At 45.8% G+C, this 24,208-nt stretch overlaps 1 protein-coding gene across 3 annotated transcripts in view; it reads left to right on the plus strand.

Annotated features, from left to right (window-relative positions):
* The first annotated feature begins 3,809 nt into the window (after positions 1–3,809).
* Positions 3,810–24,208, plus strand: part of LOC133342583 (metabotropic glutamate receptor 8-like) — a 276,081-nt gene continuing 255,682 nt past the window's right edge. For 2 of the 3 annotated variants that reach the window (XM_061551796.1, XM_061551798.1), the window contains exons 1-2: positions 4,028–4,585; positions 9,182–10,292. In XM_061551796.1, the coding sequence (XP_061407780.1) occupies positions 9,627–10,292 (666 nt within the window). In that variant the 5' untranslated portion in view covers positions 4,028–4,585; positions 9,182–9,626. Of the gene's footprint in view, positions 3,994–4,027; positions 4,586–9,181; positions 10,293–24,208 lie in introns of those variants that run through there. The other variant, XM_061551797.1, reaches the window with a different exon arrangement.

The raw sequence follows: 24,208 nt of genomic DNA on the forward strand, positions 1-24,208 counted from the left end.
TTTGTTTAAACAAGCAAGGTGCGTACCAGTTTTGACCTTTAGGGTGTCATCAGCAGAGTTAGCCTCGTTATAAACAATACTGCTGGTTTTACCAGATGTTATTGGAAAGAATACTCGATCTACAAGAAGGGGGGATATATTCAAATTCATTTTTTTAAATGTATATAAATGAATAACATGAGTGTTGTTTGACCAGTTATTGTTAGCGGTTGGGATTCAGTGTTTTTAAAATGAGCTTAATCATATGGCACATGGTATTCTAAACATAATATACTCACAGATTGTATGCTGTTCTTGGCCCATTTCTGCTGAAAATGTGAAGGCGATTTGGTGTAGAGGGCTCAGGATTTGTTTGGCACATAGGGGTTAATTTGGTATGCATGTTTTAAACATTTAAAGTATCCAGTCGAGAAGAGAATGGAAAAGTGAGGCTTTTGTGTTTCGTTGATGGACTATATCCAAGCCCTTGGTTAGAAAAGGCATGATAATTGCAATCTGACCCAGGCCGTGATTTTCAAAGGAGAAAAAAAATGTACCGAAAGAGAAGCACTGTAAGGTGGATTTGAAGTTTTCGTGAATGCAAGGATTCATACAGCTACGTGACTTTACCGAAAAAACCAAAGAGCACTGTAAGTTAATGGAAATGTTGAACAACACGGGGCCAGGAAAAAGCTCTGCCCAACAAATACACTGATGCATGTTCGGGCCTGATACATGCACGTGTGTCAAAGTCGTCAACAGACTGAAAAATGTGTCCACCTGTTGTATCCGTGTCCGCCTCCATCAGTGGTGGTGCCAGCCTATTGAGGGCCATGAGGAGGAAAAAAACTTTTAGCAAAGAGGAATAGATACGTAGTGGTATCTGAGAAATGTAAAACAAATATTTATAGCGAGGTGAGATAAGAGAAATGCATGAAAGATAGAGGTGAGATAATTGACTTGGCTTCGATGTGTTAATTCACTTGCTATGTTTATTAAGATGTCCATTTCAGATGACATTTGATCCACCCTTATTGTTTCACATGCACAGAGTCCCTTGAGTTACTTGGGGCCCTAAGCCTTTTTCTTCGCTCGCTTATGCCCATCACCACCACGGCAATTCATCTCAGAACACTTTCACATGTTTTGCACACACACAAAAAACACAATGCCCCGAAAACGATGTGTATGAAAATTGCTGCACTACTTACCAATACGATTACCAACATAATAATCAGAAAATGTATTTCTACTCTAGTAATTCCACGACTTATAAAGCTCCTTTTCATAGATGTCCAGCATAACTATGGGTTTGGGGAGAAATCTATCCATTAAATACTTTCAAAAAAGTTATTTCACAGAAATTAAATATCGCATTGCATACCAGTGCGACAAAAACGCGCATGCGTGGGCGCAAGCTTATGTGCAAAACAGCAACGGCAATAACCATCGACCACCCTGAGCGCAGCTATTTGGGTATAAAGATACAGTCCTTGAATCTTTAACAAATTGAAGGCTCCCTTAATTGGCTAGATTGCCAACTTGTTAATTGATTTCTCGCGATGTTTTTTTTTTTTGCCAAGGGAAATAACCCGCAGCTGACAGTAATCTGTACTAATATGCAGCGGTGTATTATTTACATCGAATTATTCGTTTGTGTTAAAATGCACCATTCGGTTATAGAACAGTGGTCTCCAAATAGAGTACCGTTTTAATAGAACGCATAATTGAATGCAACCGAACAATAATCCCAAAATTGATGACGGACAAAACACTGTATTTTTACGAACATTATTCAGACAGTCTAATTTTATCTGCACTGAGAATGAGATTTTAAGGCATAATTCTAGAGCAGCGTCAGCAGATAGAGTCTATGCCAGATCACATTTTTGACACATGCTTCATATTGCATTGGCCCACCATTTCTAATGTGCTTAAATTACAGCTTTTGGTTAAACACGTGACATTTTCTCAAAGATTAACAACTAATGTTTGCAAATGGGAAAGAAAACAATTACCAAAAGCCATTACACACCGACATAAAGGCATTAACGCACTGAATGAATAATGCCGTTAATAGAGTAATTTGTGACTTAACATAATCAGTGTTGTTATTTAAGACGATATCACCTGGCCGTGCGTGCTGGTGTCGGTACATGAAGCTGTAAATATTGCCTTCTGACGCCACAAGGTGGCAGAGTTGCATAGAATGAAAGTGCATGCCACGAAGAGAAATAATTCATTTTGCAAGAAACTACTTAAGCAAGAGTGCTTATTGTCACACGAAAACAGCGCATTTTCATGCACGCACGCATGCAGACATGCCTTGACAAGTGGCATGCGTATTGGTAGTATCACTGTTACTGCCATTATAATTAAAACGAATTATTATTAGTGTTGGTGTTTCGAAAGCACAAATTTGATGCTGCATATTGCATCGTGCTGCTAACATTGCACGCATTGCCACTGCTTGATGACACCAAAACATTAAGCCAGCCTCACAGAGCATCCCAGACCTATATTAAGCGCTGGTTAAACACACACACACACACAAACTGCCTTTTGAAATGCCTCGTTGCCGTGTGCGTTTACAACGTGGAGTGTGATGATTGCACAGCAATTTTCATACGTTCGCCTGCGTTGGTCCAACAACGCCTGTGAAAATTCCATATCCATTACAGGGCATTTCGAAGTCCATTATATTGATGCCAATGTATACGTAATTGTGCAAACCGATTTGTTTCCGCTTAGAAAACAATATTACACTCTTATACATCCCAACGCATAGGTATTCAGTAATAGCAATACATGTCGTAGATATAACTGCATAACCCGAATTATGAATGCTGACTCGTTGTTTGCATTTTCTTTGTTCTGTTCACCGTTTGGTGGCCTTTGGTCTGGCACTCGTGAGATTTAGCCGGTGGAATCGGCTGTTTCTGGTGCAGGACAATCAGTTTAAAAGACAGGGCATACATCATCAAAGCGTGTTTGTTTGCATGTTTGACTTGATGATGACTTCTAAAAGGTGTCAATTTGGTGTTTGAACATCTTAACACCTTCTGTGTTTATGCCAGGAAGGGTAAAGCCCCTTTTTTGTAGCATTCAATATCTTGATACTGGCAAAAGGTTCCCATAGACAAGTTATACTTATCTATTTTTTAAAAATATCACACTATTCAATGTGTTAAATGTACATGTGATACAATCATAACATTATACCGCATTGTAATAACATGCAATGAAGTAGAGACGACCGTATATCCAATGACAGTATCGTGAAAATATAGTCAAATATATTAATATTGCCACAAGTTTACTTTTAAGTCATATGTTATCTTCATCTATGGGGTCAACAACTGCACTGACCAAAAATGTGTTTTTATTTAACAACACAAGAGTAAGGTATAATACACACGTGGCATAACTAGAACGCATTACATAATACGCATTTGCTATGATGCATACTAGGCGAAGCACATTGCTATGAGTGCCTGCTGTATAAAACGAAAAGTCAATACGGCACTGCATGCCATACTGCAAGTAACAGGACATGCTTTTGATATTTGTTCTGTTATTGTCAAGCACCCACACATGCGTTGCCTTTTCTATACACACACATTGACTATATATAGACGATACATTATATATCCCCATGGATGAGATATATATTATGTGTATATAATATACAGCAGTGAGCAAGGCTGCACGCAGGGTTTCGTTGGGATGGAGGAGTCGAGTGGGTAGAGTGGGGGGAGGGGGGCGGCGGATTTCAAAACCGACCAACATCACCCGACACGCGCTCCGCTCAGTGTGGAAGCGCCCTCGGTCCGGACCGCTCGCAACCCACGCGCGCTCTTCTCTCGATCACCAGCAGCAGCAGCAGCGACGTCGCTTCTCTACCTCCCTCCCTCCTCTCTTCGTTCTCTCTCCCTTCTCTCTCTCTCTCGTCTCGTGCTGAGTTCGTGAATGTTAATGACCACCCACCCATCGCGCTCAGTGCTGAATCAGTCGGTCAGTGCCGTTCTTACCTGTCTCGTGCGAGATGTTGGTGCCTGTGCGTGCGTGCGTGCTTCTGTTGTGGAGCCAGACTCGTTGTGTGTGTCTCTCTCATACGCACAGCAGGCTTATGAAGTCGTAGTTATATGTGGGGGTGTGTGTGTGTGGAGTTTTCCCGCTATGTCGGTGATGATTACCGGTGTCTCGTGGCACGTGGAGTCTCTCTGAAGCGTTCGTAGTTTTAAATCTCGCGGAGTTAAGCTGCCCATTTCTCATCGAGCCCATCGAAGTCATAGTCCCCGTTAAATGTTTCAATATCCTCGCGTCTCGTCGAGTCACAGCCTCTCTCCTGGAGTCGTACGATTTACCTGCGACTCAAATAGCCTCCCGTCGATTCATAGCGCAGCATCCTCGCTCAGCATAACATCAAGTATCGTGTCACAGTCCGCGTATACACAGCACGCAACACACCACACACACTCATCCCCTGCCTCTCTCCCTCTGCAACATATTGATCAGCCACCGGGCACCGCGCTTGCTGGAGCATCTGTGGGATTATGCTGCATGTCCCCTTCACAAGCGCAAGTCGTCTCTCGCTCCTCTCCAGGTAACGCAGCCTTTTCGCCAGCACGCACCACGAAGACAAAGATCCCCCGTGTAGCCTTTTAACAGACTGTTGGGGGTACGTGCTGTTAGCGAGCACCTATGAAGGTCGGCACGGCACACGATGGGGGTGGGTGGCCAACACCACGCCCGGCCGCCTTTGTCTCCCTAGCGGCGATGTTTACACACCGCACCAGGTACTCATTTGAGGCTGAGTCGACCTAAGGGTGGCCCAGGACCGGTACAGATAATCGTCACCTGGTGTTGACCGTGAGCGGGAATCGACCTCGGGTGGCCAGCACACACACACATACCCGCACATACACCCGCACACACACAACCGTACACACACACACACACCCGCACATCCACACACCCGTACACACACACACCCGTACACACACACACACCCGTACACACACACACATACCCGCACACACACACATACCCGCACACACACACACCCGTACACACACACACCCGTACACACACACACCCGCACACACACACACCCGCACATCCACACGCCTACAACACAAGAGCCCTCTCCGTGGATCACGTGCAGAGTCCGCAATTAGTGACATCTCGACAGACGCGGCGGTGTCATGCACACGTGAACCTGTGGGCAAATTGGACCAAGCGACCCAGCTCTACGCAGCGACACGTTAAAACGCATGCGTCAATAGCACTGCACTAAGTTGAATACTGTATTTTAAATATAAAATAGGCGACGTTTCTGACAATGACCCTGCTTTATGCAGACGCATGGTATCAATAAATACGCTGCGGATGTCTAACCGCTATGGAGAAGGACCAGTGACCGAAACGTCGCCTGTTATGTGTTGTTCACCTTTTAGAGGAGACGAATTTGTCGATGTCATGTTTTGCTCGTGCACCACTGCCAACGGATGATCACACTTTGTTTTATTTAATTCCGGACGAATATTGTTTGCCGGGCTAATGATCTTGCACTACTACGACTCTATAACAATGCATTTGATGTGATAGCTACACAGGATTGCTGCTTGTACACAGCTTCGTTAATCAGTGTTGCCAGCACAGTAATAATGATAATAATGTCTTTTGAGTGCAAAGGAAAACATTGCATTGTCACTACTACTTTAAACTTGCATACATCTGATGATGATGGTGATGATCGTCGTCATCATCACGATTATCGTCGTAGTGCATGCGAAGTGGTGATGCATTTTTAATGTGCAGAGCACGCATTGTGGCTGGCATGAGCGCAATTCGTTGTGCGCATGAGTCATACATAAATGCATGAGATACACATATAAGCTCATACGTATAAGCAGTCTCATTAATTTGAGTTCTTGCATTTGTGAGCTGTCAAACGCAATGGCGATGTTAGCTGTGGTGGGGGGGGGGGGGAAGAGATACGCGTTTACATACACGTACACTTTTAGATTTGCGTTTGGAGTTTACCTGATGTTTTTTTTTTTCTAAGTGTGACCAAGCACGATAGCCTAAGCCAAGAATGTATCTGCTTGGTCAGGATTTGTTGTCCTGCTGAGGTGGGAGCATTAACCTTTCCGTGCCCAAATCAATGCAAGCTAATACACGTCTTGCACTAATTGTCAGCAGCATTGCTTCATATTTGGAATCCTTTTAAAATGGTCTTCACTCACATCTCAACCACGTGATGTACAGATGTGTGCACATTTCTATCGAGTATGTCAATGTATTTTTATTTCATATTCATGCTAAATAAGGTCATTCTATCGGAAGATAGTGTTATATAGCATAGAATAAATATGTATGGTATATTAATGATTTAATTCGTATATTTGAATCTGTTTTAAAATGCTAGTTTCTTGAAATTCTTATTGTAAGGATGGATCCTGCCTGTTTTTGTACCCTCACAGAGTCTTGAGACTAATGTTCTGCAGGTTTATATTTTTAAATGATACACCCCCCAGGTCGATGATATACATTATCAAATGTGCAGCAAAACAGACCTACACTGGATTTGTGCTCTTGGCACTCATCAGCAAGCCATTGAATACACAAATAGTGTGATACCTGAATTTATAGGCAGAACTAATATGCACAACGTGAAACCCACAATCTGTACTTCAATTACAAACTAATGAACACCATATCAGCCTTATTATGATTATCATCATCATCCTTGTCTATCGAGTAAAGATTCACTCAATACTTTTTCCGAAGAGTTCTGCCAAGTTTTTGCAGTAGGGGGCGATGTTGCTTTGTAAAATTCCCATTGAGTCATTTGCAGGTAACATTTCAGCTTTGGGATGTTTGGCCAATACCAGTTGGATAGCATGTTTTTTTTTTATATGTAAGCAAAGAAATGTGAGTAACAAAACAGCTGTATTTTTTATTTATTTATTCAGGGTAATTTCTGCATAACGTACAGACCGTGTGAAATATAAGCAGCAGTGCCAGTCGTGGCCAGAAGCAACATCAGACTCCCGACAGCTCAACTCACTGACCATCGCTCTCCTTCCTAATTGTGTCCGTTGCCTCCGTACTTGTTACAAACTTAACTGGTGATGACTCATTTCATCGGCTCCTGTTTCAGACTCGAATCACCCTCCTCTTTCCTGCATGCGGTGAGCTCTTGTTGCCCAAACAGAGAAATAAACAGAGACAAGATTATTATTATTAAACCAAAGTAAACAGAAAATCGTCTCCTCGGTCACAGTCATCTGCTCTGTTGTCGGTTCTGAACCACAATTCCACCATGCCCATTGAAGTGCGTCGTCTTTCTCTAGGACAGCCGCTATCGATTTCCCACAAAAGTGCAACTCATTGTATCGATGGCTGAGGAATGAAAGGCTGAGTTGGCTCTGAACTAGGCTTTGAATTGGCAGCCTTCTGGATTTTGGCTCGAGAAATCTACCACAGTGCCACACAGCCGAATTGTTACATGACAGGTACTGCACGGCACGTATGAAATTAACGTATGAATGTGAGCGTCTGTACGTCTGTACGTACGCAAGCACGTGTGCATGCTCACGTGCTTTTGAATAAAAGTCAGAGATTACTTCCCTTAAATCTTCAAATTGTAAAAAAAACCTGACACTATCTAGGGCGTACACCTGTTAACGCGCAGCAGCGCGAAAGCTTCGGTGGCAGCTCCTTATCTGACTAAGCGCAGGGAACGCGCTCCAGCCACCATCCTGCCCGCTTCCAAAAGGGCTGCGTGCCAAATAGGAAAGGCTGCATTATCGCGTCCATTAACGGGCAGATGGACCGTGATCAATGGTGGCGGCAGTTTTTTTTTATTGCTTAAGTGATCGCCTTGAGACCACCACCACTACCACCACCCATCCATCCACCCCTTCTCCCTCACGGTCCACCCTGTGTGCACAACGCTCTCCGTGGAGCTGGAGCGGTGCAGCTGCCTTTGAGCACGTGCCGCTTTCGTCATTGCCTCTCGCAGCTTTATCGCAGTTGCGAGAGCGACGTCGGTGTCACATGGGTGACGAGTGATTGTTGTTGTTGTTGCGAATGCTAGACTTAGATCCCTGCCACGTGAATGTGGAACTTCCATGTCTGGCTCAGCGCTAGCAGTGGAGATGAGTAAAGCCCATTGCTCATTGTCATTTTTGAGGACATGTTACATGGGTGGCTTTGCTTAAGTTCACTTGCTCTGTCACACTGGCGAGTGCTTAAACCCAGTGATGCCTAGAAGTTCACACTGATATTGTTAGCGTGCGATAACGATTACTTTTATGGACCCAAAATCTGGCACGGGAATTTGTAATTTCCACTGCTTGCTTCGGGGCACCAATGGGAATGGGCACCAATGCCTTGCCCTTTCGAGCACCTCCCCAGGCACAGGTGTTGCAATGAACATTCATAAAGGGAAATGCTTTTGTGTTGTGCCAAGCCTCCTATAACACAACTAGATTATCATTAATTGCTACAAATTCGAATAAGCTGAAACTGCTCATCATTGAACCTGTGTACTGCAAACGTCATTCTGTCTGCACGTGACACTTTCATCAGTGGCACGACCTCAAGGGGAAACTATATAGGCGACGTTTCGAGCAATGGCCCTTCATAGTAGAGAGATTGTGTGCATTATAGAATGTTCGTCTATTATTCACTGAGTCTCTACCTCTCTGCGTAGAAGGAGGAGGTCCATTGCCCCATACGTTTCCGATTAAACAAATGTTGTGTTTTTTTATCTTTTGGGCCAGCGTGTCATGGGTTCTTGTCATGTGTGTTCCTGTGCAGCACTGCCTATGCAGTATCGCACGTTTTTTGTTGCCGCTGCTGCTGTAGTTTACATCTGGACGTGTTTCGATTTAAAGCTTTCGTGACTGCAGGGATTCATCTTCTTGGTTCTTTCGGTAAAGTCACGTAGAAGGGAAATAATAAAATAATAAAACAAATATAACATAATAATTTATTATGTTTTATTTTTAAGCATAATAAAAAAAATTCATGTTTTCTTTTTATTATTTTATTATTTCCCTTCTACGTGACTTTACCGAAAGAACCAAGAAGATCAGGATGTGTCTTTGTCCTCGTTCGTTGGAACGCGAAGGAGGGTATTCCTTCACGTCACTCTTTATTCCTGCATCGATTTCTCGCTCAATTACAGGGAATTACTCGCGCCTGGGACGCGGTGGACAACCTGAGGTCTCATAACCTCGTCCCCCGGGGGAGAGCCGCTCGCAAGCGTCCTCGCCGGGCAGGGTGTCCGTCTGCGGCTTAAGCCGACCAGCAGGTCGAGACAATTTGGGATCATCATCCTCTTGACAACAAGAACACTTCATCCGCGGAGGGATCGGGCACTGTAATAAAAAAAAAATCGCTTCATGAAATAAAAAATATATTAAAAGAGGAAAAGGAAATCGTTTGTATAAAAGAAGTAAAGTGCGGGTAGTGGTGCTGGCGAGACCGGGAGGCTATTACATCCCTGATATCATCGCCTCGTGTGGATCAAGTGCTAAGCTCGGCCGATTCCCCCGTGAGCAGCACCTAAGCCACCGCGGACACTCACGTGCTGATTAAGTACTTCGGAGTGGCCCTTTGCGAAGCCACTGATGAAACTTTATTTTTCATCTCCCTGCCGCTTTGTGGGGGGCGAGCCATTTACCGGCGAGGACCTGAGGATGAGTTCATCGAGCGGCGGTCAGAACATCCGGCGGCGTCCCGTGCGCATCTCCCCACCACTTCCATCTCCGCCTGCGCCGCTTCCATCGCCGCGCCTGCAGCCGCCACCGCCGTTGCTGCTGGCGGCGGTGGTGGTGGTGGCGGCGGCCGCGCTGGCGTCGCTGGGTGACGCTCAGGAAATGGTCTCCTACTCCCGCTCCATCCGCATCGAGGGCAACGTCTCCATCGGCGGGCTCTTCCCCGTGCACGCGCGCGGGCCGGGCGGCCTGTCGCCGTGCGGAGACATCAAGAAGGAGAAGGGCGTCCAGCGGCTGGAGGCCATGCTGTACGCGCTGGACCGCATCAACGCCGACCCTGAGATCCTGCCCAACGTGACGCTGGGCGCGCGCGTGCTCGACACGTGCTCGCGCGACACGCACGCCCTCGAGCAGTCGCTCACCTTCGTGCAGGCGCTCCTCGAGAGGGACTCGTCCGACGTGCGCTGCACCAACGGCGACCCGGTGACGTTCGCCAAGCCGGAGCGCATCGCCGGCGTGGTGGGAGCGGCCGCCAGCCCCGTCTCCATCATGGTGGCCAACATGCTGCGCCTCTTCCAGGTGAGGGTCCGGCCCAGGCGTGGCCGATCGTGGCGAGTTGGTGGCGCCGAGCGAGCTGGCTGCGTCGCTGGGGCGATCGTCATCGAATCTCAGTGCGCCCGCTGGCTCAGGGCTGACCAAGGGAGATTAGTGCGGAACATTAAGTATTAGCAGTTTGAAGGATATTTATTAAACGGATTAGTTTGATGTTGGTCGTGTCCGTCGTAATGATCTGCATCATTTATTCAGCCGTGTAGTTGTTGTCACGTTGCGACGATGTAAGAGATTGGTGCCAGAAAGATGTGCACTACTGGAGGATATTGCCACTACATACCACTCATTTTATCAACCCTAAGGGAATAAAGGGCTGAGAGTCGTCCCCTGTAGGTAGTAATATATATTTTTCATTGTTTAGAAAATTCAAATTTTACGCCAGATGCCAGATTTTCACCATAAAACGCTACACATATGAACAAATAAAAATGTACTTGACTGAGAATTTAACTCTCAACCTTTGATTCCTCACATGCTCTCACCACTCTGATCGATCATTTGAATGCATGGAAGACGCACAACGGCACTGCAGCTATATATATATAAAACGGCCACAGTTGAGCAGCTATGCTCGGCATCAGCAACAGCAAAAACACTGACGATACTATCCGTCATTTAATCCAGAGTGCCAGCCGCTAAGTGTGACACACCTAGCTGCGGAGATAAACAACGCTGCATTATTGACGACTTCTCCAGCCGTACATACGCACGATGCCCCGATGCTCATTGGCTCACCTCCCCGTGCTGCCGCTGCTGCTGCTGCTGGGAACATTAGTGCTCAATGACTCCGGTTGAGAAATGCGATATGATAGCCAAGGGCTTGTATATCTGGAGACCTTGGTCTTTTACTTCACATATATATGGAGAAGCGTGCATATATGTTGAGACGTAGTGATGATAATAATGGTTTATAAACATTTGTCGACCAACTGCTGGATGAAGGCCCCCCCTCCCACCCCACGCCATGTCAGTTATGAGTGTTGTTTGACCATACTTCACCACACTGGACAATGTAGGTTGGTGAAGTGGGGAGAACAAAAGTGATTCATACTGGTAGGCACCCACTGGTTCCACCAGCCCACAGGGGATTATTGTGTCCGTCCGTTCGTCGTGCAGGGAGGGGCTGGGTGGGGAGGGAGGGGCTGGGTGGGGAAGGGAGGGTGGGGAGGGGCTGGGTGGGGAGGGGCTGGTCACCCCGTGGTGCCCTTATAAAACTCAACATTTAACCTACTCACGCCGGCTTGTGCCCGCCCTCACAGTCGGCCATATTTGCGGAATACACCACGCCGCCGTTGACCCTGACCATTGACCGAGCAACCCAACGTTCCTACCAGCTCCCTCCGCAGGAACGTGTTCTATCACTCACCACTGATCTTAGCCATGGCTGAGAATCTAACGCATGTAACCTTAATCAGAGGACAATAGAATTTGCAATATCGTCATAATTATCATCATCATCTTCGGCCATCATCAATGCACTGTTTGATGAAGGCGTCCCAAACCACCGTCATCTTTCATGATACTCAAATCTAATAGTCCACCTAGCACCTGCACAGGAACTGATTTCAATTTGATATCTGCAGATAGTAAACCCCTCTTATCCAAATGTATAGGGGGACACTGTACGTGATTCCTATAATTAGTTTGATTAATTTGCATTATTTCTACTTTCAACTGAGCATAATCACAGATAATGTAATTTCTGTTGCCGTCACTCATGGAATTTTTTTTCTTATCCTTGAAAAGGCTCGGATTATACGATGCCATCGTTGTTGCTGTTGGATCACTCCCTCTTGTTTGAGCAAATTCCTCTGATCGGAGCAAAAACAACTTTGCCAGGGAAGTTCAAGGTCGCACTTCTTACCCACAAGACATCTCGCAGAATGTGAAGACTGGAGTACTTCCGGGATGCCACTTGTGGCTGACTCGTCGACACCATTAGGAATACGAAGAACTTCCTCACTCTTCCGGATAACATTTTCTATGTCACATCTTGTACAATGCGCGGATCACTGAGTGTGCACAAACGGCATCAAGCGTGTAAAATAGTTATTTTCATGAATAAAACTCGTTTTACTGCCTAGGGGACGTGAACAAGTAACAATACCAATCTCTTGCCCGGGAACATTTTGACTGATTCTCCAAAACTCTCCCTCTGGTCCTGTTTGGAATCGTTTGGCCAATTAATTCACGGATGGGCATTTGGCACGTGTAGACTGAATTATCCATAGTAAGCTCACACACGGGAGTATGACCAATCCGTTTGACATTTTAGAGTGATAAACACAAATGCAGAGGGTTCGCGAACCCCATCTGACATCATCAGCGATATTCATATTCGATGTCTTTTTGAAACAATGCAATGGACATACATTGCATTTCACAGGCATCCACGCTTTACACGATACAATTTCAATGTTTATAGCATTGAAATGTGACCACATCTCAGGATATGATATAAAAAATGTTCATCTATTATAGGCAAATTAACAAACGGAGTTCTTAAGTGTCAACTTGACCGTGGTGCCAGCAGAGGAAAATGAGCTCCCTCCCTCCCACTGGGTGATGGTCGATTGGGGGCTTCGATAAAGAAAAAAGCGCCATGGTTGCTGGAGCGGAGAGAGCGCGCGTGTGGAATTGGCGTCGAGTGAGATGAGATGGGAGAGGTAAGCAGTGGGGGCGAGTCCACGGAGGATCTTTAAAACAGTTAGCGCAATGCTAAAATTGATCCAGCATTGGATTGGGAGGCAGTGGGGGGATTGAGGTATCGGGGTGCCGTGATCTCATTTACGGGTGCGATCGAGAAGTCTCGCAGCGGAATGTTGGATCATTCGGAGTTTTGGAGGCGCACGCCCAAACTGGAGCGTTCCTAAGAACTCGGGGTGAGCAACCTCCTTTGCTGAAAATGTGAAGCCACGTGTGGGGTTTGTGCCGTTGATGGAAATCTGCGTCGGAGAGCGGCTACTGCGCTCTACAACGTTTTTATTTCTCCCCAGTAGGCACCTCGCACAGCGTTTTCTGGCACACGACTCGCCACACTTTGCGAGTCGTGTGCAAATTGAGCGGAGTCGAAGAGAAAGCGTTTTAAGTGCATTCCATCACTTAGATTGGGTCCGTTTAAGCAAGGTTGTGCTCACACATTCACCTGTGGCTCACTGCTTGTTAAGGGCATGAGATTCGTTCACGATGGGGGAGAGTGACGTGGACACAACGAGACGTGTTTGTGTGCTCAATCAGCAAGCATATCCATCACAATTAAGCGTACCCGGTTGAGGCAGAGTATCTAACTTTGTGTGTTTTTGCAGGGTGAGGTGTTTGGGATAATTGTTTGTAAAGAGGACTGCATCCATACTAATTAAACTTTGATTGGGACATTCATTTATCTAGCAGCTGCATGGGATTATCATGTTGCAAAGGCAGTCAGACAGAATCAATTGGGATGCCATGCAGTGTGTGTTTATACACCCAGCGGAGAAATTGTCTGGCTGAAATATTGATCTGGAATGTGAAATGACCAGAGCAGAAGATGATACATTCCTGGACATAACACGTACCTCTCTATGTGTTCTCTTTTCATAGGCCTGGGTAACGTTTTTTGTATTTACCCTGTTTCATGCACTGTGGATGTACCTTCCAGAATATATCATTTTGGTTGTGATAAAATATTTAGAGCTCAGCTTGAGAAAGTTTGTATTATTATTATTTTTACAAAGTTTGTTATTGCTCTTGTATGTGGCATGTATAGGTTTTGCCAAATGGCAACGAAGCATTGTAAATGTACAACACGTACATTTATTTTTTCTGCTTTCATGAAGTATATTTTAATCATGTTGTAAAATGTCACCGCTGAAGAGTGAAACTCATATAATAACCATTGGACGTAATAAAGGGTGTATTTTGGGTTGTGGATAATATTTGTTTGCGAAAGCCTACGTGTTTACATAACCATTGGATTACTTTATTTTATATATTTAGAAGTTCCTCATAGAATATTGCATGCATTAATACACTATACAATGCAATGCGATCACATTTTTGTATTTGTTTTCTATGTGTATTTGAATACAACTGCATCTCAAGAAGCTTTGTAAAAAAAAAAAACAGAATATGTTATTTATGAGAACATGAATAAGTTGAACAACACTGAATGGGTAGGAGAACAGCCAGTGATACGTATCAGAGGAAAGGGAAGTATTGAGCCTGGACTGGAACAGGGGTAGTGAGTCAGCAGCATGCAATGGGAAAGCAGGAGGGAATTCATATTGCAGCAGGTCAAGTGAGTGTTTCGTCAGGAAGGTTTGGTTGCTTGGACAGAGGGCACCCGAAGGGAAGGAGAGCTACACGAGAGGGATAGACCCATGATCATGTTGTTGTTGTTGGGGTTAGATCGCGTACATATGAATGTGCCGTTAACCCGCCACCATCCGGCACAGCCGATGAGTAAGGGTTGTCACGTGCACAAAACGTGCCAATTCGTTACTACTTACAGCGCACCGGTGTGCTGGAGAGTCAACTCGCAATATTTACAATTTGAGTATGGCGGGTTAACCCCAACACACCTTTGTTGTGGATAATATTGGTTGCAAAAGCCAACTACGTGGGAAACTGAAGAGAGGTCAAATAGGCACTGGACCATTGAAGTTCAACGTTCGAACAGCTTTGCGTTGGTCAACGTAATTTATTGACACATTGATTTGATATCAACATCTGCCTCTTATGTTTCACTTAATCGACCTGAACGGAAGTTACAAATGCCAATTACATTTTTTCCAACGGCAAACTGATTAATAATGACAATCGACGCACTTCGTGTAGCAAAGCCAGAATCGTGTTGGTGAACACTTTTTTTCCAGCGGGCCATGCAGCTCCAAAACGAGCTGCCAGCTCCTCTGTACGTGTGATGATGAGACCGGCTACGACACTTTCAAATCCAAATCGAAAACTCATTTATTCGGAACGGCTTGATGTGTTTAGTTTATTGTCCTCTCCCCTCACCGCAGCACCTCCGGTCAGCACGGTTGGCAACGTGCGGCGCTGCGAAAGAAGTTCAGCGTGCATACGTACACAGTGCTCATTCATGAGCCGGGATAACTCCAAAAATCCACAGTGTTCCAGCAACCTACTTACTGTGCTACCCATGGAATAGACACCATCTAGCTGCTGTGAAGGCGAGTGTCTCCACGCACGATCCAGAAATCCGACCTCTGGATCACAGCCGTGCGTCACGGGCTACGCACAGCGGCCATTCTTTACTTTTGTCTGTCGAAACCGAGGTACGTGGGCCGTTTATAAAAGTGGCACGGCATGTGCGCGCATGCCGTGCTAATGCACGCAAGCCCGTGTGCATCCCTCACTGCCTTCACTGGTAGCCAATGGGTGATGTCTTGCTTGCTGCTGCTGTGTAATGGTACAAACAGCCGGCCTGAACGCAGAGAGATAGCGCTCACATTTTTTTTTTACAGAGCGATTGTGGCTTCGCTTTGTAACGTACAGCAGCTTCCCCGCCGTAAAGTTCCCACGTCGAGAAAGCTCCCTTTGTGCGTGACGAGAGATGTACGACCCTGTAAAGGCTCGGGGTCATCTTTCCAAGACGCCCGAATCACAATGTCGTGCCTGTGTGTGGAGGCACTCAGGGATCCATATCGTCACCGCTTTTAGACGCCGGGAGGCACCGACGGCTTTGGTTCTTCACAGAAGCCCCTCGTCGATAATGTGCGGCTGACGTTGATGAAGCTTTTCAGTTGCTAGAGGAAAAAAACAAAAACTCCAGCCACGTGCATAATTGAGACCACGGTGGGATAAATGTCACAAATAATATTTGTTTTTCATCACGTGACTGAAAATCGTCTCCCATCTGCATGAGTCCTCCAATCTACGGAACTTCACGGACTCAGAGGCTGTTGTTTTTGCGGTGGCTGTTGTTTTGTATCCAATCGCAGTGTTGTATTTCATTCGGTGAAGCGCGTATGTGCAGGCAGTGAACAATCGTTTGTGGAGATAAAAGTCATCGAACTATGTTCCTCTGTAAAATTGAGCATTTATAAAGGTTTTCTGACATCAATCCCGATGATTAAATCTGCTTATAGAACGGATCTTTATACAGAAATACATTGAATGGGCCATAGCAGGCTATTCTAAAAACCACAACTGCATACAATGAGACTCTTTTTTATATTAATCATGTTGGGGTATGCTATTGGCAGATCGTAATTATCCGTATAAATAACTACTGATATCTCAACAATGAGCCATGGATATATGGGAATAATAGAGTACATTTACTGATACCTCTGTGTCATAAAGCGCAGGTAATATCATAAATGTAACACTTTTATTGTGACTGATTTGTGGATAATTGTAAATGTTAGGATGTATTTGCCACTTTAGGTCACTCCTGTTATCCGTGAAAAAAGTATACAATATGAATAATTCATTCTTGGATAATGAGATTTTTCACAGATCACTTGGGTGCCACATATGATCGGAGTTGCATGCAATAAGGCCATGGATACGAGGGGTATGACGGTACATTTAAATATCACCCACAACATTAGAAATGTTAGTACTCAGAGATAGGGAATGCATATTAAGGGGACTCCATGTTTTGTACACCAACGTTGTTTTTCTGCGGTCATCGACGATGGTTGCTGAGACTGTCAAGTCAGAGCCCTTGAGAAGCAGTTTGAAATGAGTGGCTGCCCATATTCCAACACACGAACTCAGCGGTGCTCAATGGCAGAGCCAGGATTTTCAGGTGGGGGGGGCGGAAATCCCTCCAGCAATGAAAAACGATAGTAGTTGTTAGTAGGTAAGGACTTGTCCCTTGCAGCCATCGATCGAGGGCCGAATTCGAACCGTGTGTGATCGGCATCGCGCTCACTGAAGGGAAGTCGTGTACTGTATACACAACTACGCACAATTCTGTGAGTCCTTATAACTGCTTTGCCGTTACTTATTGCCAATAATGGACTCAGACTATTGTGGCAGTGGGGGTCGCAAAATGCCGATGTATTACTAATAAACCCCAACGAAATCCCTCATTTTGATCGGATCATTGGGGGGGCACGTGCCACCCCCCCCCCCCGCCCCCCCACTGACTCAGCCGGTGGCGGTACCCACTCAACGCTCTGACTTGGCCATTTATGAGCATCTTGTGACAACATATGGCCTCTTAAAGTCATCCATAAAAAAAAAACATTATGAAATACTATTTAAGTACTAACACTCGTGAATTAATTGATTTGAAAAAACGATGATGATCACTGCTGGTCTTGCTAGTTTCGTTGCGTGTCCCTGTGTGTTATGTGCATCTTCGCCGGTTGGAAACATTTAGGCTGGCCTGCCTACGATCCATCCTGGGTTTAACCAGGCTGGATTGTGTGAGGAGCTCACAAATCCTTGAAAGATCTGGGCAAAGTCCCATCAGTGAGCTCCTCTGGCAGGCAAGGCTGCGTTGGCTGGGTCATGTAGCCCGCATGCCCAGCCACCGCATGCCCAGCCGCCGCATGCCCAGCCGCCGCATGCCCAGCCACCGCATGCCCAGCGACCGCACGCTCAGCCACCGCATGCCTAAACAGCTTTTGTTCGGCCGTATCGAGGGGGCTAAACGGGCGCGGCACGGGCTAGAGTAGAGATGGAGTGATGTGGTACAGGAGGACGTGGAGCTGAGTGGACTTGCCAATGACTGGTACCAGCGGTGTCAAGATCGGCCTCAGTGGAGGAGGCTCGTGAAGGACGCTACTGGGCAGTTGGAGGCAGTCGCCCTCCAACAACAACGGAGGGCGGAGGAGCGACGCTCACAATAACGAGCGGAGCGCCGGGTGGCTAAAGCACAGCAAGTTGGTACAGTAGGGGGCACAGGTGGTGCATCAGCCAGTCATCTCGGTCATCTCGGTCATCTCGGTCAGTCGACCCGTGGCATCTGGGTCTGCTCCGTGACCTCCTGCCAGCGGGCGTCCGACACTTCACGTGGCCTCAAGGTGCACTTGGCCTGGCACAAGCGTCGTGGTGACGTCACCGCCACTTAGTGGCGAATGGCGGTTGTTGTTGTTGTTGTTGTGACCTCTCGTGCCACTCACAAGAAATCGCTTCAGATTTACAGAACGTAGACACCAACAGTGTCAAAGAAAACTGAACTTTTTGCTAACACTGTGTCAGAGATAGTAAACTATTGGAAAGTAATATTTCATCCATAATACAGGTTTTTTGGGTTAGATCGCGTAAATATATAACCAAAATAAACCTGTATTTTAGATAATATTGGTCGCGAAAGCCTATGTGTTAAACCTTAATATTTCTTATCGCTGTTTAATAATTCAACAATTGTTTAGAAATTTTGACTGAATAGTTGGAATATCACACAGCATACGTTGCTTCAAAATAATCACAGAATACCAGCCCATTGGCAGTTTTCTGCAGATTAAGGCACACTTTTTCGCATTATTTTGTCCAAAACTTCCGACATGACATCGATATATCATCATGCTGGTGTTATAGTAAAGATACATAATTTAGAAAAACTGCATTGATACAGAAAACAAAGATCACTGCATGATATAGTACCATAGCTAAAAATTGCACCCACACTGACTTCGATAAATAGGTTCCATGCTGTATATTTTTAGGTTTTTTCGGTAAAGTCACATAGGTAAAAAATTAAAATTAATAAAAGTTGAATGAAATAAAAATAAAAATCACGACGTTTCGATTGCAACACAAGCAATCATCATCAGGTATAAATGGATTAATTTTAATTATAATTTTTTACCTACGTGACTTTACCGAAAAAACCTAAGAATATGAATCCTTGCAGTCACGAAAGCTTCAAATCCACGCTGTATGCGTTAATTTTTTATATAACAGCTGCTCAATTTATCCTACCGTCCCTTGTTCATTCGTTTTTTTTTTTACGGCTGTAATGCAATGCAAATTTAGTTTCTCATGCATGCAAATTACTTTGCATCTCTAGGTAATGTCCGCATATTAAAATTAGTTTTGGGCAGTGCTCATTTCCAAAACGAGTGATAAAAATTCCATATTTCTATGGCAGGGCCATGTTTATCCATAGGGAAACAACCATTAACTTCTGGTATTGGTCGTAATCAAGTTACAGTCTCTGAATGGAATTTGAGATCACGACCTGTTGATCGAGTTGACCACACTAACCACGTGCCTGGCAGCTGGATAGGTTTGATTATTTGTAGTTACGGGTTAAAAGACAAGGAGTGGAGTAGTTAGGTATACAGTTCAGAAGCAGATGATTGATTGGTCTGGAGATATAGAATTTGACAGTTGGCTGGGGAGTAATCCGTTCTTTAAACTTTTTGTATTAAGTTTACTAAATATATTATACCCCAGTGCTGTATATGGAAATAGCTGGGATTGGGTGCACATGTGCACATGTAACCGTTGGTGGACCACACCGATTGGTGAGCCTCGACTTAAAACCATTAATTGTGGGATGGATGGTCTGTCACAGCACCACCTGCACACTGCGCTTAAACGAGAAAATTACATTTTTGCAAAATTAATTATAAAAACGTGAGCTAGGTCTGGTCCAAATGCGAAGTTCGGACTGTTCTTCTGGGCAATCAGTATGCGCTACCATCGTGTATTAGTATTGAAATATTCTCTTTACGACCAACTCAGTGTTATACTGCAACCCAAATTCCCACTCTCTTCATTTAATTTCTAGGCGAGAAACTCACCGACATAACATCCCATCATTGGGGATTTAAATTACATCCATGTCACGCCTCTTTAGAGCAGAACAAATATATTTTTTGCCAATGTTTTTCTCTTCCATAAATTCACCACAAACAATAGAGGTTTTTTCATCTGTTAAAAAGAACATTGTCCCCATAAATGAATGTCCCTATACAACGAGTAGAGTGCCGGGTGGATAAAATACAGCAAGTTGGCACAGTAGAGGGCACAGGTGGTGCATCAGCCAGTCATCTGATTCAGTCGACCCGTGGCACCTGGGTCTGTCCCATGACCTGCCAGTGGGTGTTCGACACTTCACCTGGCCTTAACGTGCACTTAGCCTGGCACAAGCGCCATGGTGTTGTCATCACCACTTATTGGTGAATGGTGGTTGTTGTTGCAGTGACTCTGTCCATCTAATTATACAGTATATGGATATTTGGTGGGCTCAATGCATGTTAAGCATTGTCCTCAGTACACATAATTATATGTCTGTCTTTAACTTTGCTGGCAATGTTTAAAGTCAATATTAGGATTATGTTGCAATTTGCAAAACTAGTTTTTTTTCCGCCCAAACATTATTAAGTAATTCAAACATTTGCGCAGACCAGTACGGATCTACAGAAATGGCAACTTTTGGTGTTCGATCTCTAAAGTTTGCACAGGTCCAGGACAGTGTACAAGTTAATACATGTGCATTGTTTCTTCTAAGTGTCTTCAAATATTTGGAGACGAAATTGACAGCAAACTACACTGAGAATGACTTTTACGAATTGGGAATTTGAAAATATACACCCTGGAGGTTTGTTAATGGATGGTATTGATGTTTAAGAGGCTGTTAACCCTTGCTCAGATGTGGCTATCATCATCACTGGCGTTGCCTTGTATCACATTCTTAAGTGCCTTACGCAACGAACGTCGCAATAGAGTAGGCGCGATGAATTAAGGCTGCTCACACTTTCCTCCTTTGCTGATTAATTTCGTGGCAATTTTGAAACTGGTGAAAAATCAAGAGTGAGAGTCCTTTAGAAATACTAGGCCGTCTGGAATGCTCTTCCTTCCAACACTAGAAAATCTGGATTGAAAACGAATTTCTTTAGAACTGTTTTGCATTTCGTTTTTTGTCCGTCACTCGCACTGCCGATTAGCACGGTTGGCTACGTATGGTGTGAAAGAAGTTAGACATAAATTTCGATTTAAAGCTTTCGTGACTGCAGGGATTCATCTTCTTGGTTCTTTCGGTAAAGTTACGTAGAAGGGAAATAATAAAATAAAAAAAATAAAACATAATAAAAATAAAACATAATTATGTTTTATTTTATTCTTGGTTATTTTGGTAAAGTTACGTAGAAGGGAAATAATAAAATACAAAATAAAAAACATAATAAAATAAAAACATAATAATTACGTTTTATTTTTATTATTTTATTATTTCCCTTCTATGTGACTTTACCGAAAGAACCAAGAAGATGAAGTTAGACATAGATACAATAGCATACATACTACACGTCCTGCCAGAGAAATGCATAATTTTCACCACTGGTGTTTGACTGCCAAGGGAGATGTCCGTTGCTACAATGCTGGATTGGGCATGGAGATAATATTACTTTTTGTTTGGCTCAGGTTGACCAATGGGGATGAGAACAGCCAAATACTTGAATAAAGACGTCAATAATTTAAGACGAACCCCCCATTCTCTCCCCCCCCCTGTAAAAACAGAGCTATAATGTTCCACATAAATAGTCAACCAGTTTATTACAAGTTGTCCAATACACGTTTAAAAATTCAATAATGAGAGAGAAATAAATAAATCTGGCTGTCGCCTGATGAAGCTAGTTGTAATTACTGGCGAAACGTCGTACTCAGATTGTAAATGTTGTGGCTTGGCTCTCCAACATACCGGTGATGCTGTACTAGTGTAATAAAGGACTCGACCACGATGTCTGGCTTGGTGTCCTTTATTCGGTTCTTCTCTCTTAACCCGCACGGCTGTCCTTCTATAAGACTCTATACTGACACTGATACTGCTCTCCTGCAGTTTCTCCCCTCGTCGTTCTCTCAGCCTCTCTCTCCTCTCGTCGCTCTCGTAGCCTCTCCCTCACACACAGCCTCGCCGGCTGTGTTCCCCGCAGCTCCTCGTCCGCCTTCTCTCCAGCCGCCCCACCGCTGTCTTCTCTCGCAGCTCCGCTGGCTGCTCCCTTAGCTGGCCACCGCTGGCCGCCGCTGCCACCCCTTTGGCTTTGCCCACGTGGCCTTACTCTGGTCCAGTCCCACTCGTTCTGCCTTCCTCTTCCGGTCTCCTCCCTTAAGAACCTTAACCTTTCCTCCCACGTCACCTAACTCCACCTCTCCGTGACGTCACATCCGGGAGGTCGCCCGCGCCCGCATTACACCACCCTCCCCCGTGGAGAAAAACCCAGCCGACCTCGGCTGAACAACACCAACAGTAATGCGGGCGAACCCGAGCGTAACACACCAAAGGACACCAAGCATGCAATATAACAGTAAGAACAATCAACACAACTCAACAATCAATAACGTAGCAGAAGCAGGCAATAAATACACAGTAAGAACAATACAACATAACAATCAACGAAACACAAGGGATTTAGAGCGTGTGCGGGTCGCCGGCCCGTCCCGGACGGTCGGCGGCCCATCCGCGGAACGGGAACGTGATTGAGTTTGAGGAGCGACAGGGTGAAATCCCCCTGTCGCTGTTGGAAGTCCACCAACGTCCCGTGTCCTTGAAGGATCAGTCTTGGGCTTGTCCCGCGGATGCGTCTGCAGCGGGGTCGGAAGGGCTGCAGGGCTCGAAGGACCCGCAGATCTGGCAGGCACCCTCCGAGCAGAGCGCCTCGTCCCCTCCGGTGTCAAGGCCGGCCTGCCTGGAACAGGTACGACAGGCGCTCTAGCAAGATCAATGGACGCAGGCGGGGGAGAGTCGGCAGCAACAGACCCCGGCAAGGCAACATTGGGAGATGATGCATCATGTAGGGGAGCAACATACGGTTTCAAGCGCGACGTGTGAACAAACCAGCGGCGAGAACCAATTTGAACACGCGCCGACTGAGGATTAGGAACCTCAATGAGGCGGACAGGCCCTCGCCAAGGTTTGTGAAATTTGGGAGAGGTACCCGGCCGCACCTGCGGGCAATGGAGCCAGGCCAGGTCCCCAACCTTCCAGGGGCACTCCCCTTTGGAACGCCGTGCGTACCTCTCATTTCGGGCCTGAGCTTTGGCCGTAGCCACACGGGCACTCTCCCGCGCCTCCGAGACCCGGCGAACAGTGTCCCGAATGTAGTCAGGAAGCGGTTTACAAGGTCCCCTCACACCGGTTCCCATCTGCACATCCATTGGCGGCACGTTTTCCCGACCATACATAAGGTAAAATGGCGAATAACCCGTAGCCGCATGAGGAGTCATCCTGTACGCCGAAAGCACCCCCGGGATGTGCAGGTCCCAATCCGATTGTTGCTCACTCACCGTGTGGCACAGCATGGCAGACAATGTCCGGTTTAGCCGCTCAACCATACCATCCGTTTGCGGATGGTATGGGGATGTCCGGACCTTCTTAGTCCCTAGGCCCGCGCATACTTCCGCCAATAATTTCGAAGAAAAATTTCGGCCCTGATCCGTAAGGAGTCTCTCCGGCGCACCCTTGTCCATAACATATCCGAACAAAAAGGCGTCGGTAATGGCCGCGGCCGATTGATCGGGCAACGGCCAGGCCATCGGCCAACGGGAGAGGTACTCAACCCCGACCAGCAAATATTTATTACCCCTCGCCGAAGGTGGGAAAGGTCCCAAAATGTCCAGTGCCACCAATTCATTGACCCGAGACACCCGAATTGACTGTAAGGGTGGCACATAAGGATGTTTAGGAGGCTTACGCCGGGCACAGTCAGGGCACGCGCGGACGTGCCCCACGACATCCGTCGACATGCCGTGCCAAAAATAATGACGTTGCAACGTCAACAAGGTCTTCTGCACACCCAGATGTAATAGCGTGTCACAATGGAGAGTTCTAATCAACTCGTATCGGAGGGACGCAGGCACCACTAGACGCCAGTGTTCCTGGAGACTTTCCCTCCACATAAGCAGACCATCTCGGACCGCGGTTTCCGGCGCACCCTCCGTAACCGGACCCCCAACCTCCACTTTGGATCGCTTCCGCAAGG

Source organism: Lethenteron reissneri, chromosome 15 (assembly GCF_015708825.2).
Source record: "Lethenteron reissneri isolate LAM-NWPU_2019-01 chromosome 15, ASM1570882v1, whole genome shotgun sequence".
Taxonomy (NCBI): domain Eukaryota; kingdom Metazoa; phylum Chordata; class Hyperoartia; order Petromyzontiformes; family Petromyzontidae; genus Lethenteron; species Lethenteron reissneri.